Source organism: Acomys russatus, chromosome 1, assembly GCF_903995435.1.
Source record: "Acomys russatus chromosome 1, mAcoRus1.1, whole genome shotgun sequence".
NCBI classification, from domain to species: Eukaryota; Metazoa; Chordata; class Mammalia; order Rodentia; family Muridae; genus Acomys; species Acomys russatus.
Window position 1 is genome coordinate 79,746,970 of NC_067137.1, and position 13,571 is coordinate 79,760,540.

General features: G+C 45.8%; 1 protein-coding gene across 2 annotated transcripts in view; it reads right to left on the bottom strand.

Annotated features, from left to right (window-relative positions):
- Cdkl1 (cyclin dependent kinase like 1) overlaps positions 1 to 13,571 on the bottom strand; it is a 41,610-nt gene continuing 28,039 nt past the window's right edge. Inside the window, exons 3-10 of one of the 2 annotated variants that reach the window (XM_051147015.1) lie at positions 13,344 to 13,416; positions 10,063 to 10,153; positions 9,286 to 9,486; positions 7,696 to 7,778; positions 5,006 to 5,062; positions 2,724 to 2,876; positions 1,670 to 1,732; positions 1 to 295 (exon numbers count right to left, since the gene is read on the bottom strand). In XM_051147015.1, coding sequence (XP_051002972.1) covers positions 188 to 295; positions 1,670 to 1,732; positions 2,724 to 2,876; positions 5,006 to 5,062; positions 7,696 to 7,778; positions 9,286 to 9,486; positions 10,063 to 10,153; positions 13,344 to 13,416 — 829 coding nt within the window. In that variant the 3' untranslated portion in view covers positions 1 to 187. The remainder of the gene's footprint in view (positions 296 to 1,669; positions 1,733 to 2,723; positions 2,877 to 5,005; positions 5,063 to 7,695; positions 7,779 to 9,285; positions 9,487 to 10,062; positions 10,154 to 13,343; positions 13,417 to 13,571) is intronic. The other variant, XM_051147023.1, reaches the window with a different exon arrangement.

The window sequence follows — 13,571 nt, forward strand, 5'->3', positions numbered from 1 at the left end:
GACCCAGAGCTCCTCTGGACATCCTCGCCAGGCATGCGAGTCTGGATCTGGAATTTCCCTTCCTATCTTGGCAAGTGGTCTCCAGCTTCCTGTTTGTGTTTTGTCCCAGTGTGCGTTCAAGACAGGAATCAAATGTGCACATTTTTTTTTCTTCAAATTATTGGTTCTTCATCACTCTGCCAGTTCCTTAAATATTTGGAAAATGGTAGTTAAATTTCTTGGTACTACAGTGGTACTTCTTATTGTCCAACGCTGGAAGGATGCTGCTGCTAGTTAGCTGAGGTAGGTACTGCAACTGAAAACATAAAACACAAAATCAGGTTCAACTAGGCCATGTAGGGGGTTTCATTGTTAATTAGAACACATCACAAGACAAACAAATGGGGCACAAAAATAAAATTTTCCCCTGTAAAATCCAGAACCCAAGAGAAGGAGAAATGTTTCAATTTGTTTTACTTCCTTTTCTTTTAAAGGTTTGTCCTATATTTAAAAAGCAATCCAAGCACGGTCTGTTGGCACTCTGGGAGCAAAAGCAGCAAGACCACAGTGGAAGGAGCCTGGGATACATCAGTGAAGCCCACCTCAGAGCAAAGCAAACACACAGAAGCAACCAAGGTCTTGAGTTAAGTTCCCATCACCATACACAAACACACACCAAACCCAAATTAAGAGGGGAAAACACACAGAATTGGAGGTGTGCCTCAGTAACAACTTGTTTGTTTACATGTGAGAAGCCTTAGATCCCAACCCCAGCACCAGAAAGAAACAGAGAGGGGGAGGGAGGGAGGGAGGGAGGGAGGGATTGATTCTGAAGACTGAAAAATCAGGAGGTAGCTACATTATTGGAAAACAAAACAGAATTACAGTGCTTGAGAATTATGTAAGCCAAGGCCCTGTCTAAAATCAGAAAACACGTGGAGAACACGTAGGCACATTGCCCACTTACTCCCATAATTAAACAGGCAGCACATCCATCTTCCTTCGAGCCTCCAAGGGGGGGAAATGTCAATGTCAAAAGAAAACAGAAGTAGGCTATATATACCATGTGGCCTTAGGTATCTAGAAAGAAGATACTCTCGTTCTTTTAAAGCAAACAATCCTTCAGGATTTCACTACACCAAACAGGGAGGTTCTTTATTCTTTCCAGTAGAAACACTTGAAGCAGGTCTCTGCTTTTCAACACAAAGTAGCACGACAATGGAGCTAACTCACGGTGGAGAGAGAGCAAAGGCCTCTAGCCTGATGTACTCACTGAGTCATACATGGTAGACAATACACACATCTCCCAGTTCTACAGCCATGACCCGTCTCAGTCCTGATGTTGAGGAAGCATTTATTCCTAATAATCTCTGCACCTCTTCCCTTCCCAAACCACCCACATGCCATCCACGTGCATATTTGAGGAAGTGGGGGCTACAAACCTAAGTGCAGTGGTTTGGATGAGGATGGCCCTCATAGGCTCATATATTTTGAATGTTTGGTTTCAAGTTGGTGGAACTGTTTGGGAAGTGTGGCCTTGTTAGAGGAGGTTGGCCTTGTTAGAGGAGGTTTCAAAAGCCCATGCCAGTCTCTGTCTGTTTCCTGTGGATCAGATGTAAGCTCTCAGCTACTGCTCCAGGGCCATGCCTGCCTGCTGCCATGCTCCCAACCAAGATGGTTATGGACTCACCCTCTGAAACTGTAAGCAAGCCCCAAATGCTTTCTTTTGTAAGCTGTCTTGGTCATGGTGTCTCTTCAAAGCAACAGAACTCAGACAAGATAAGGCAAGATAATTTGAAGCTTATGTATCTATGTGGATCCAAAAATGATAAAAAACAGCCAACCCATCTTAGCTATGGGTCAACTAGATTCTAGATTATTACAAATTTTTTGCCATTTAATCTAAGGCTGTGTATCTACTTCACACCAGCCTGGATTTCCTACTGAATCATGGATCCCGTTCTGCAGTTAAACACACTATCCTGCAGGTATCCAGTGGCCCCTTGTTGCTGTTTATCTTCACGAGCTCTGACAAAGCAGAGAGGAAAACAATTGCATTTGGGTAGAAACCTGCAGCATTAACCCTGGAGGTACCATGGTAAAGGTCTACCTTGGAGTAACCTGATTTCATTCTCCAAAGTGTGAGAAGCACAGTGACGTACCAGCCTGCAGCCTGAGCTCATGCACATCAGACATCCTGCGTGGTGTCAGGAGCAGCGTGGTAAGGACAACTCTGGGATTCAGGAAAGGCGGATGGAGGGGTGTGGTCTTAAGAAGTAAATGTTGCCACAAGCATAGTGGCACACGTTCTTAGTCCCAGCACTCAGAAATGCAGAGGCAGGTGGACCACTGTGAGTTTGAGGCCAGCATGGTCTACAAAACAAGTCCAGGATAGCTATAGCCGCAGCTACACAGAGAAATCCTGTCTCAAAATAAACAAAACAGAAGAAGAAGAAGAAGAAGAAGAAGAAGAAGAAGAAGAAGAAGAAGAAGAAGAAGAAGGAGAAGGAGAAGGAGAAGGAGAAGGAGAAGGAGAAGGAGAAGGAGAAGGAGAAGAGGAAAGTAGTAGTGAATGTCTCTGAGGCCCTGGTTGATAATAGAGACGACCTGTCTCCTATTTCTGGACTGAGGATGATGGGGCTGCAAGCCACAGTTGTCACTCAACCTAGATTCCAGCTAACAGGTATGAGATCATCTGAAGCTGTCAGCTTAGATGTTTCTGTAAGGCAGTGTGACAGTTTTACCCCAGTCAGGTGCTTTTGACTCTGTCTCAGGGTCTTCCTCACTGGTTTGTCATGTCTAGTCAAATCCCCAACTTCTCGCATGCTGTCAAAATATGGATGCTGCAACAACTGTTCGCACGTCAGCCTCTCAGCTGGGTCCATGTGGAGGCATCCCTAAAAGAACAGAAAATCCCTTTACTCCTTTGAAGTTGCAATAACTTAACATTTCTTTCGTCCTTGAAAGACTGAACACTTTCATTTATTTTTAACTTTTTACCATTTTAAGTTTTTTCTACATGTTTAAACTTTATGTACATGAGTATTTTGCCTGCATGTGTGGATGCACACCACATATGTGTCTGGTGCTCACAGAGGTCAGAAGAAGGCAGTGGATCCCCTGGAACTGGAGTTAGAGATGGTTGTGAGTCATGTGGGTGCTGGGAACCAACCCCAGTCCTCTGCAAGAACAAGGGCTCCTAACTGCTGAGCCTCCCCCCACGGATTTTTATTATTTTTTAAAATTATCTGTATTACCTGTAGGCCCAGCTAGCAATCAATCAAAACACAGACACTTGTTATATTTTAAAATAGCCTTAGTTAACGTGGGGCAGGACAGATATCAATCCTCTAAACTACCTCGTATAGTGTGGCAGGTATGGGATCCCTGCCTCAATCCCATGTCACCTGCTTCCAATAACTTCTGTCAAGCTACCTCCCATCCATAATCCCAAATACTTGCTCATGTTTTTCATCTGGGCTGGATTCTTCATCCACGCCATGGGCCATTTGCTTCTCCTGCAGCTAACCCATGATGGCCTTCCTCTCTTCAAGTCTCTCTCCTTCTCCTCGTGGCAGTCTTTGTTCTTCCCAGAATTCCTCTCTCTCCTAGCCCCACCTATCTCCTTTGCCCTGCCCAGGTGATGGATGGCTTTTTATTAAGCAAGTTGGGTCACACAGACAGCAAGCAGTAGTTAGCATCAAAATATATCAGACCATCCCCCAACAGATTTTCATCATTTTTAGTTGACATACACAGCTATACAAATTAACGGGGTACAATGTGATAAAATACATACGTACAGATGTATAATGGTTGGCAGAATTAGCATTTCCACTTCCTTACACACTTACGTCATTCCCCTGCCGTGCTGCAGCACATTATAACATACTCCCATCTGTGCATCAGCTGCCTCTTTCTCCCTCCCCTTCCCAGCCCCTGGTGACCACTGCTCCACTCTCTATGTGAATGAAACCAATTTTTACTCTGAGCAGGAGTGAGAAATGGGTTATCTGTGAAACACTAAACACTTGTCCATTGGAAATAGCAAGGGATAAAGGCTGGAAGGGGATTTCCTCATGATTTGAGGCACTCAGTGCGCTGCCATGGGGAGTATAAGGGTTCAGCCCAGTAGCCAATGGGAATAATTTTAAAGTTCACAGTGTCATCAGTCTCCACCAGTCTAGTTCTTCGATTCCTCTTTCTAGAATCTGCCAGCCTTCTGGCAGGTAGGTCTAGAAACAGTCTGTGCACTACAAGCATATAGGAACAAGGCCTGTCGCCCTGTATTACACTGTCCTTACTTATTTTGGCCCCAGGCAGACCATGGAGCTCATACTTAGAGTGCACTCCCAGCCACACACCCCGAAGAACTGTCTCCGTTTTGTGTTTGTTCTTTGACAATCTCATGAATGTATATAACATCAGTAAACACTGACTACTTGAAATATGGAGGAACTGACTATACATTACAAATTGATGTTGTACCACATTTTACATGAGCTTTATTTTTAGAAATGCATATATATATGTTTGTATTTTATATGTGTAAATGCCTGCCTGCATGTATGTCTATACCACCTGTGTACAGTGCCCACAGAACCCAGAAAAGGGCATGAGAACCCCCAGAACTGGAGTTACAGACAGTTGTGGGCTACCATGTGGTGCTGGAATTGAACTCGGGTCTTTTGGAATAGCTGTTAGTGCTCTCAAACCCAAGCCAACTTCCATCCTGAGAGTTGGTTATTTAAAGGATCCTACAGCTATGAATGGTTATTTTTAAAGGAAAGTATCATTTTGAAAAATACCCCCTTAAAATTTACATTTTATGTAAACTTAGAATTCCAACAGAATGTTATTTTATTTAAAGCAAAAAGCTTATATCTTCACTATAATAGAATGAGACCCATTTTAAAAATTGAAAGTATATACTCTTTCAAGAGAGAAGGAGTTTAAAGAAACATTTTATTACAGGACATTTCTGGCAACTGTGTGCTTCCTCTTCCCTTGAGAGCCATGGTCTTACCTTTAAGAAGCCCAGGGCAGAGTAGGAGATGTTTGGAAATTTCAACTCGAGTGTTTCCTGTCAAAAAGAAAAGGGGCTTTCAGTTGATAGCATACATTGTAATTAAAGTTACCTCACAGTAAATGTCTTTTAAGTGGCTGTACCTTCCTGGCATCACCCTTGCCTTCTCCACCCTTCCCACTCCGCCCCCCATTGGTAAGAACCCCTGTGACTGTTCATAAATGTCTTCTACCGTCACCTCCAAAGTGCTTTTCCAGTTTTATTTTCTGATCACTCACTGCCATTCCTGAAGCAGGTAGCATCAGTAAATACCGATGGAGAAGAATAGAACAAAAACAGTGACAACACACACGCGGCAAGCTGTTAGTGTGTGTGTGTGTGTGTGTGTGTGTGTGTGTGTGTACTGTTTTCTGTTTGTTTTTGCCTCGCTTTGTATAAAATGCCTTTCCTGACAACAGCTTTTGGCACTTATATTAACTGCATTATCGAAGGGGGCACTAATTATTGCATCTATTGACGTTTGTATAAAGGGCGTGTCAAAACACATTTTATTCCTACCCAGAGGAACACATGCTTGTTGGAGTACTAGAATAAACATTGTTGTCACCTCCCACGAGTGCCTGCTGTTTTTCTGATCAGTTTAAAGAGTCTCCACAGAACGCTTTCATCAGTCTCCCTCTGCCCAAATAAGGCTAGTGTGCTCCCATCACTTGGTTGGGAGGAACTCTGCAAGAGGGAGGAATGCTATGAATAGCAAGTTCAGGAGCTACAGAACTGAAGATGGACACTGAACAGAATCAGTGACCTCAGTGCATTTTGTGTGTGTGAATATGGCAAAGTGTGGGCTGAGGGCCGGAGCAATTGGCCAGGCTCATCTAACGCAGGCCTAGGGTCCCAGAGCTCCAGAGTGGTGTTCTTTTCAACAGGGAGCCAGCCTCGACACAATTCCCAACTGTGCACACGCTAATGACCCAAAATCCTATGGTACCTTTGTATTAGTGTTTGCCTCCACAACGTAGCCCTTTCTGTGTGTTTATCTTATGTAAGCCCTGCTGCAGGCTGCCCTTACTGATGTCAGCCCTCCTATGTCAGGAACAATGCCTAGGATGTAAGACACCAGGCCCCTCCGGCCTGCTGAACCAGTTTCCCAGCCCCAGCAGTCAGCAGGGCCTTGCTATGCGGGAGGGGACACAGATGTTCAATCAGCACAGCCTTGTGCTGCTGTTTCCTGTTTCTGTCCACAGGAAATCCCTTGCAGGACAACCTCTGGGAACCAGGAGAGGTTCTTTAGAGGAGAGGTTCCTGAGGGCTCATCAGTTAGACAATCAGCCAGGAAATCGCTAAGGCATATTTGGTTCCGAACTCGGGATGTCCAGGTCACAAGGGGGAGCCAGTGGGTCACTTCCCATAAACCAGGTGCTGTTCTTGCCTCTCCATCCCAGCATGACCCACTTTCCCTAAAGCTGGTTATGCTGGGGGGGGCGGGCAGGGGAGGGAGGAAATGGAAGCTTTAGTGGTGGGACAAAGACAGAATGCAACTAACTCAAAAGGCCAAAGGCACATCCATCTGAAAACTGAAGTGCTAGTTCCCATCTGAAGCACTCTCTCAGCGAGTAGAAACTCCATCTCACAAACCTTAATTAGGCCCTGAAATTTTATTATGACTCTGTTCTTTGCAGTGCTAGGAATTCACCAGGGTAAGCACTCTACCACTGAGTTACACCCACCCCCCCCCCAAGTTATGAAATTCTTTTTACTGTGTTATAGGCTTATTAAAAGACACCTCAACATGTAAAAAAAAAGGGGGGGCATGGAAATACTATCCTATCCAAAATCTCATCGCCAGGCACAGTGGTGCACACCTTTAATCCCAGCAGAAGCTGGTGCATCTCTGTGAATACGAGGCCAGCCTAGCCTACAAATCGAGTCCAGGACAGTCAAGGCTACACAGAGAAACCCTGTCTCAAAAAAACAAAACAAAACAAAAACAAAAACAAAAATAAAAGCAAAAAAAAAAAAAAAAAAGTTGATTGATGGGGCTGAAGAGATGGCTCAGAGGTTAAGAGCACTGACTGTTCTTCCAGAGGTCCTGAGTTCAATTCCCAGCAACCACATGGTGGCTCACAACCATTGACTATGTGGTCTGATGCCCTCTTCTGGCTTACAAGGTGTACATGCAGGCAGAGCCCTGTATACATAACAAAAAAATAAAATAAAATAAATCTATTTTTTAAAAAGTTGATTGGTGCCAAGTGTGGTGGCACACGCCTTTAATCCCAGCACTCAGGGAGGCAGAGGTAAGGTAGATCGCTATGAGTTCAAGGCCAGCCCGGTCTATAAATCACATTTAGGACACCCAAGGCTATACGGAGAAACCCTGTTTCGAAAAAACAAAAACAAACAAAAAGGAGATTGGCTCTGATCGGTCTGTGTTCAGTTGATGACAAGATTAAAGGACTGGCGCAACCAGGGCAGCTCTGCTTCCTGCCCCACGGGCTGGCTAACCTCTGTTTCCAGGGGCTTCCAAGTTTGAACTGAGGCCAGGATCTTGCTCACCAGCTTGCTTCAGTTTTCATCATGACTCTTAGACAAAACTTTCAGTGTAGACTGACTGAGCCGTGGGCCCCAGGTGAGTGAGTAATTACCTAACTAGCCCAATCTAAAGAGCCGCCCCCAAACGAGTTACTCACCATGTCTTCCGGGTCTGGGATTTTCACCCCACTGAAGTATTGATTCATGCTAAACACTTGCTGGTGCCTAGGAATGAGATCGCCTTTGGACAAGAAGAGACAGATGTAAGTGGGAACCCTTAGGAAATCCTGGGCTACGCTTCCCATCCGCAGCCATGTGGACCAGTGCCTCCCGCAGCTGAGGGTGTAGCTTTCTTTTCCCATCAGGAGAAGCATCCCACGTGGCACAGCCTACACTGAGCTCTATGGACGGTGCCTTGAATCAGGAACAGAAACTGAAGGCTTCACGGTTCTTGCCCTGATGAGCTTATAATGTATTTGAAGACGAAACCAAAGGAGATAACGGAAGGCCCTCTCTCTGTGAGGAATCCATTTCCAAACTGGAACCATCTTTTCCTGTTTCGTCAGTTGGTGATCTCTTGGAAACTCCATTTTGGACAAGCAAAAATATAGCCTCTAGGATGATGACATCATATGTTTGAAAATGTTGTAATGAAGCCCCTTAGCTTCTATACTAGCTTGAAAAATTTGCACAAACGGGGCGGTGGTGGTGCACGCCTTTAATCCCAGCACTCGAGAGGCAGAGGGAGGCAGATCTCTTTGTAGAACCTGGTCTACAAAGTGAGTCGAGGACAGCCAAGGCTACCCGGAGAAACCCTGTCTTGAAAACAACAACAAAAAGCAAAACAAAATTAAAAAAAATAGGAAACACAGTCTCACCCTGGGCCAGCTGTCAGCCCTTTGGGAAGACAAAGCTATATGGTGATACGACAAGAGTTTATAGAGCAGAGAAATTCTGCTTAGAAATCTTTTTAACTGTACCTCCCTTTCCTCTCTTTTCTCTGCTGTCCCCTTAATTGTAGCAGAAATGGGGGGACATGGCACGAGAAAAGCAAGCCTTTCTTCTTAACACTTGCACAGCTGAGATCTTCCTCTACTATCGTTTGAATAATCCAAAACTTGTCGGGCAGGCTGCAGTCAAGGACGTCTGAATGAATCACCATATCCTAATACAGGTTTGGCAAGCCTTATTTAAAAAAAAAAAAAAAAAATCTGAAACTGAGCACCAACATGATACCACAAGCAGGAAACTCCACACTTGGTATCATGTGCTGCGTCACAGTCAGAACATGGGCATGCTAAAACACTTATACAAAGTGGCCTTCAGGATATGCGAGGGAAGGCAAATGAAACATAAGTGAGTTTTGTGTTTAGACTTGGGTCCCATCCCTAAGGGATCACATACAAGCCTCCAAAGGCATAAGCAACCTGGGTGAGGAATAGTCAGACTGCAAGTGATGTCAGCCAAGAAAGCCTTCTGTGACAAGCAAACGCCTTGCAGTGTTTCTGTGACACCTTTGGAAGTCAAGTAGAGCCGACCTAAGCTCAAGCGATAAGTCAGTATGTTCTGGAACATTAGTAAATTCTCAGAAGTCGTTAATTATTGTTACTTAATCAAACCGTAGACACCTTTGACAGAGCCATTTCAGCGAGGCTCCGAAGCTCTCTCTTCCTACTGGTGTCTGGTGAGCTGGGGACATGGGGAAAGCTAGCCAGTTCCTTAAAAATGAGGACAGAAACACCACTTACCCAAGGTTTTCCTTATCAGATAGAGCTGATCCACATCGGATTTTCCCGGCCACAGAGGCACACCAGACAGCAGCTCAGCAAACACACAGCCAATTGCCCAGACATCTACTGGGGGGCCATACTGTGTGTCCCCTACTAGCAGCTCTGGTGAGCGGTACCACCTGGTGGCCACATAGTCTGTGTAGTAGTCACCTGGTCCAGCTGGCCGGTGAAGAGACATGGAAAACAGAATAGTGAAAGCCCAGAATCAAAACCCAGAGGAAACACGTAAGAAATGAAGCTCGCGGCGTTTAGAATCACTGTTCCCGGTGCCAGCTGCCAGGTGAAGTCACTTGGCTACAGACTTCTTCAAATTACTGATGCTTGGGCTTCATCCAGTTCTAACTAATCAGAGGGCCCAAGACTGCCAGCATAGTTTTTGAAGTTCCTCGTACGTTAATCTGTTGCCAAAATTACAATCTAGCCATCTAAAGTATTACTTCTGAACTGTATTACTACAGGGGTGAAAGGTGAGGGGGGCAGCGGGGAGGGCAGAAATCAGGAGATCAGCATGGTTTATAATACCTCTGTGGTACCGTTTACGTATAGCATACATATCTAAGCCGTTGTAGATTTATAAATTTTTCAAGTTATATTCCACTACAAAATTCTGCAAGATGTGTAATTTATAACAGGGTTATCCCCGAGGCAGAGTACAAGAACCAGCGTTCTGAGTACCTAGGCCAGCTAGCATACCAAGGGTGTTTATTTTGCCCTGAGGAAGCCGGCAGTACTCACTGAGAAGGCGTGCAAACCCGAAGTCACAGAGCTTAATGACAGAGCGTTTTGTGATGAGAATGTTTTCTGGCTTCACGTCTCTATGAATGCACTGGTTCAAAACAAAACAAGAATGTTATGATACCTACCGTGAGTAAAGGGCAGAATATTTAGCAAATACTGGATACATCACTTTAGTCTGTCATTGGCCTGCTGGATAGTAAAACAGCAGACTAAATTGAAATTAATTCTGTACCTATAGATAAAATCATTTCAAATTCCTGAAGGGCCCCAAAGACCAAGAAGTGTGACTGGAAAAAGGAAAAGTAGAGAGCTGGACTCAGCAAATAAAACACGTAAGATGCCTAGTTACATTTGAATTTCGGATAAATGACTTTTTTCCCTCAGTGCTGGAGCTCAATCTAGGACATATTTATGCACTTCACCTCTGACCTACACCTCCTCACTTAAGAAGTAACGTCAGTCTATCACAGACAGCCTATATTAGAAAAAGGAACTTGGCATTTAAGGAGGAACCGAGGTCAGCCTCACAGCTGTAGGTGAAGAGGGGTCCGTAGCCAGTGGTAGGAACTGCAGATTGGAGCCCCGCAGGGTCCGCTGAAAGGAGGCCTGCGTGGTAAACAGGACAAGCCCTGGGCCTGCTGAGATAAGCTAGGGGAGAGGGGGGGGGGGGTAGGGGGAGCCCATGCTTGCCAAAAGATCTCCCTCCCCCTCTGACATTTGTCCTGACAAGATAAACGAGAGCGGGCAGCAGCCTCACCCTCTGGGGTGCGTCGCTAGATGTCAGCTCTGTCCCGCCGCACGTCCAGTGCGCAGCCGGCGGCTCCTGCATCCTGACTCACCACTGGTGCGAAGCTACATTCTTTATCTGGGTGAAGCCACTTGAGACTTTCCACAGGATTTTTCTTACTAAACGACAATGTCTTTGACATATAAATACATAAATCTCTTAAGTCAACAGCTACATTTAAAACTGAGTTGGGACAAAAACACAACTCAGGGTTCCTTGTGATCCCCGCCCCTTCCCAAGGGTTTTCCTCTCTGCTGGGAAACGTTGGAGCTCTCTGCCGCCCAACAGACCTTTGGCCCGAAGCCTGAAAACCCTGGGGCTATCCTTGACTCTCTAGAATCTGGAAAGAGGACAGAGGCTCTTCATGGGCCCAGCAGTTCCCACTCCAAAGGACTTTTAGGGTGAGAGAGTAACATTAGTGTTTTCATTCTGGAAAAGTTGGGGTGTGGGGGGGTAGGTTACGTGATAACCTATCTGGTTCGCAGTAATCAACGGCTGAGGGGTCTGAAGGCTTTCCCCAGTCATTTTACATGGTGGTATAAATAGGTCCTTCCATGAATATCTCATGATGACATATGGGCAGGACTCAGAAACAAGAATGTGCTCCCACTCTCGTTTGGGAATTCCTTACGAGCTTCTGCGCCCGCAACCTCCCCCTCCCCTTTTGCCCCCTCCCCCACCAGCGCCTTCCCCCCCCCCCCGCCCCGCCCCTTCTGTCCTTCCCACATAAGCTCCCTCCCCCATCAGAGCCTTCCCTCCTCTAAGCTCCCGGAGCCTAGTCTGGGGCTCTCCAGAGAGCTGTGGTATGCATTGTATTTGTCTTCACTTCCTCAGCTCTTCCCCACCAGGGCTGGCTGAAGGGCTGGCGTTCTAGTTCTTTCTTCCCCCTCCTCTCCCATTCCCTCTGTACCCTCCACCCCCACTATCCCTCCAGCCACTATCCCTCTTGCTTGTAGAGAAAGCGCTAACCACCAATCACAGTGTAGCAATGTGAAGGGTCCGCCTTCCCAGCTCTAAAATGGAGCATCTGTTCGTTTTTTTGAGTATCAGGAGCCACACTCAAGGCCTCACACATGTTAGGTAGGAAGCCTACCGTGGAGCTTCGCTCCAGCTCTCACGAAGATTCTTCGCTTCAGCTAATGAAAGCCAAAACAATAGCTGTTCTCACATTTTCTTCTTGAAAAGCAGCTCAGAAAAACTTTCTTGGGGCTGACTCAGAGGGGATGACCTAGCAGTTGAGAGGATAGGTGGCTGCAGTCCAGTTGTGCTCAGGGGTAGAATGAAACTCTGAAATTATTGTCTGGGAGTTTGTTTTCAGTGGTTGGGATCTGATTTGTTTTTCTTTTTGCTATATTGATTGATCAATCGATCGATCAATTGACTGATTGCAGGACTGGAGATCAAACCCAAGGCCTCATTCATTCTGGGCAAGCACTCGACTGTACATCTGGGCTCCATCCCCGGAAGCTGGCTTCCATGTGCAGGAAGTGGGCAGCTGTGCGTGAGGTGCAAGGGGACCGTAGGTTTTTCAGCGTCTATGAAGCCATGTCTCCCACTGGCCAGTCTCCCACTGTGAAGCCCTCCAGCCCAGCTGTGGCAAGGAGACCCAGAGGCCCACTTTAGCACTTTTATCTCATCAAAGCAGACACTAGTACTTGAGCTTGGGACTCCACCCACTGCCACCGCAGCGGCTACCTGCAGTCACCTCTCCCGGTTTTCAAGCCTTTTGGGGAAACCAATTCAATACAGACTCTATAAGTAAATGGGGTTCTTTCTGTTAGGATTCTGCGATAGTCCGCCCACCTGTGATGTCCCTGCTTACCTGCCACAGCAGCGTGGCCCTGCCCAGGGCCATATAAAAGAACAGACCCTCTCGGTGGCGCTCTCTCTCTCTCTCTCTCTCTCTCTCTCTCTCTCTCTCTCCATCTCTAGCTCTCTCTGCCTCTCTCTGGGGTATCCCTTCCCCCTTTCCTTTCCCCCATGTTCATCTAATAAACTCTGTATAACACAACATCGGCACAGGATGTATTCTATCATCCGCTTTAATCTTTAATTTTTATATATAACACTTCCTACCTCACATTTTACAAGTTTAAAAGATATGAGTAAGTTCCTTAAATGATTTATTAAAAATATTTTATTTATTTACCGTATGAGTGTTCTGTCTGCATGTACGCCTCTACCACAGAGGAGGGCATCAGATCTCAAGTCATGATAGTTGTGAGCCATGTGGTTGCTGGGAATTGAACTCAGTAACTCTGAGCCATCTCTCCAGCCCCCTCCCCACCCCCAAATGATTTTTATAGTGTATGTTTCCATGAGCTCGGCAAAGGAAGAACTAAGCTGGTATTTTAAGTCCTTACCCCAGCCAGGCTTATGAAAATTTGGGTGAAAAATTATACCCACAAAGGTGTGATATGAACTTTGAATAAGGCTCAGTCTTGGCTTAAGAGAAGGCGCCTGAGTTTTCAAAGAAGATCATGAGACTTACGTTGTGTTTATGGCAGAAATTTACAGCCTGCAGTGTCTGCCAAATTATGCTCTTCATGAGATGTTCTGGTACCCTAGTAAAAACAAAAACAGCACAAGCACATTCTTTCCTCCAGCCATGGAATTCAACTCAAGAAACCCAACCCAAACCAGGGCAAGCTTTGGTACTACAAAATCTCAGGAGCCACAGAACCCTCTCAACCCACAGGCCATGAGCCCACAAGTCCCG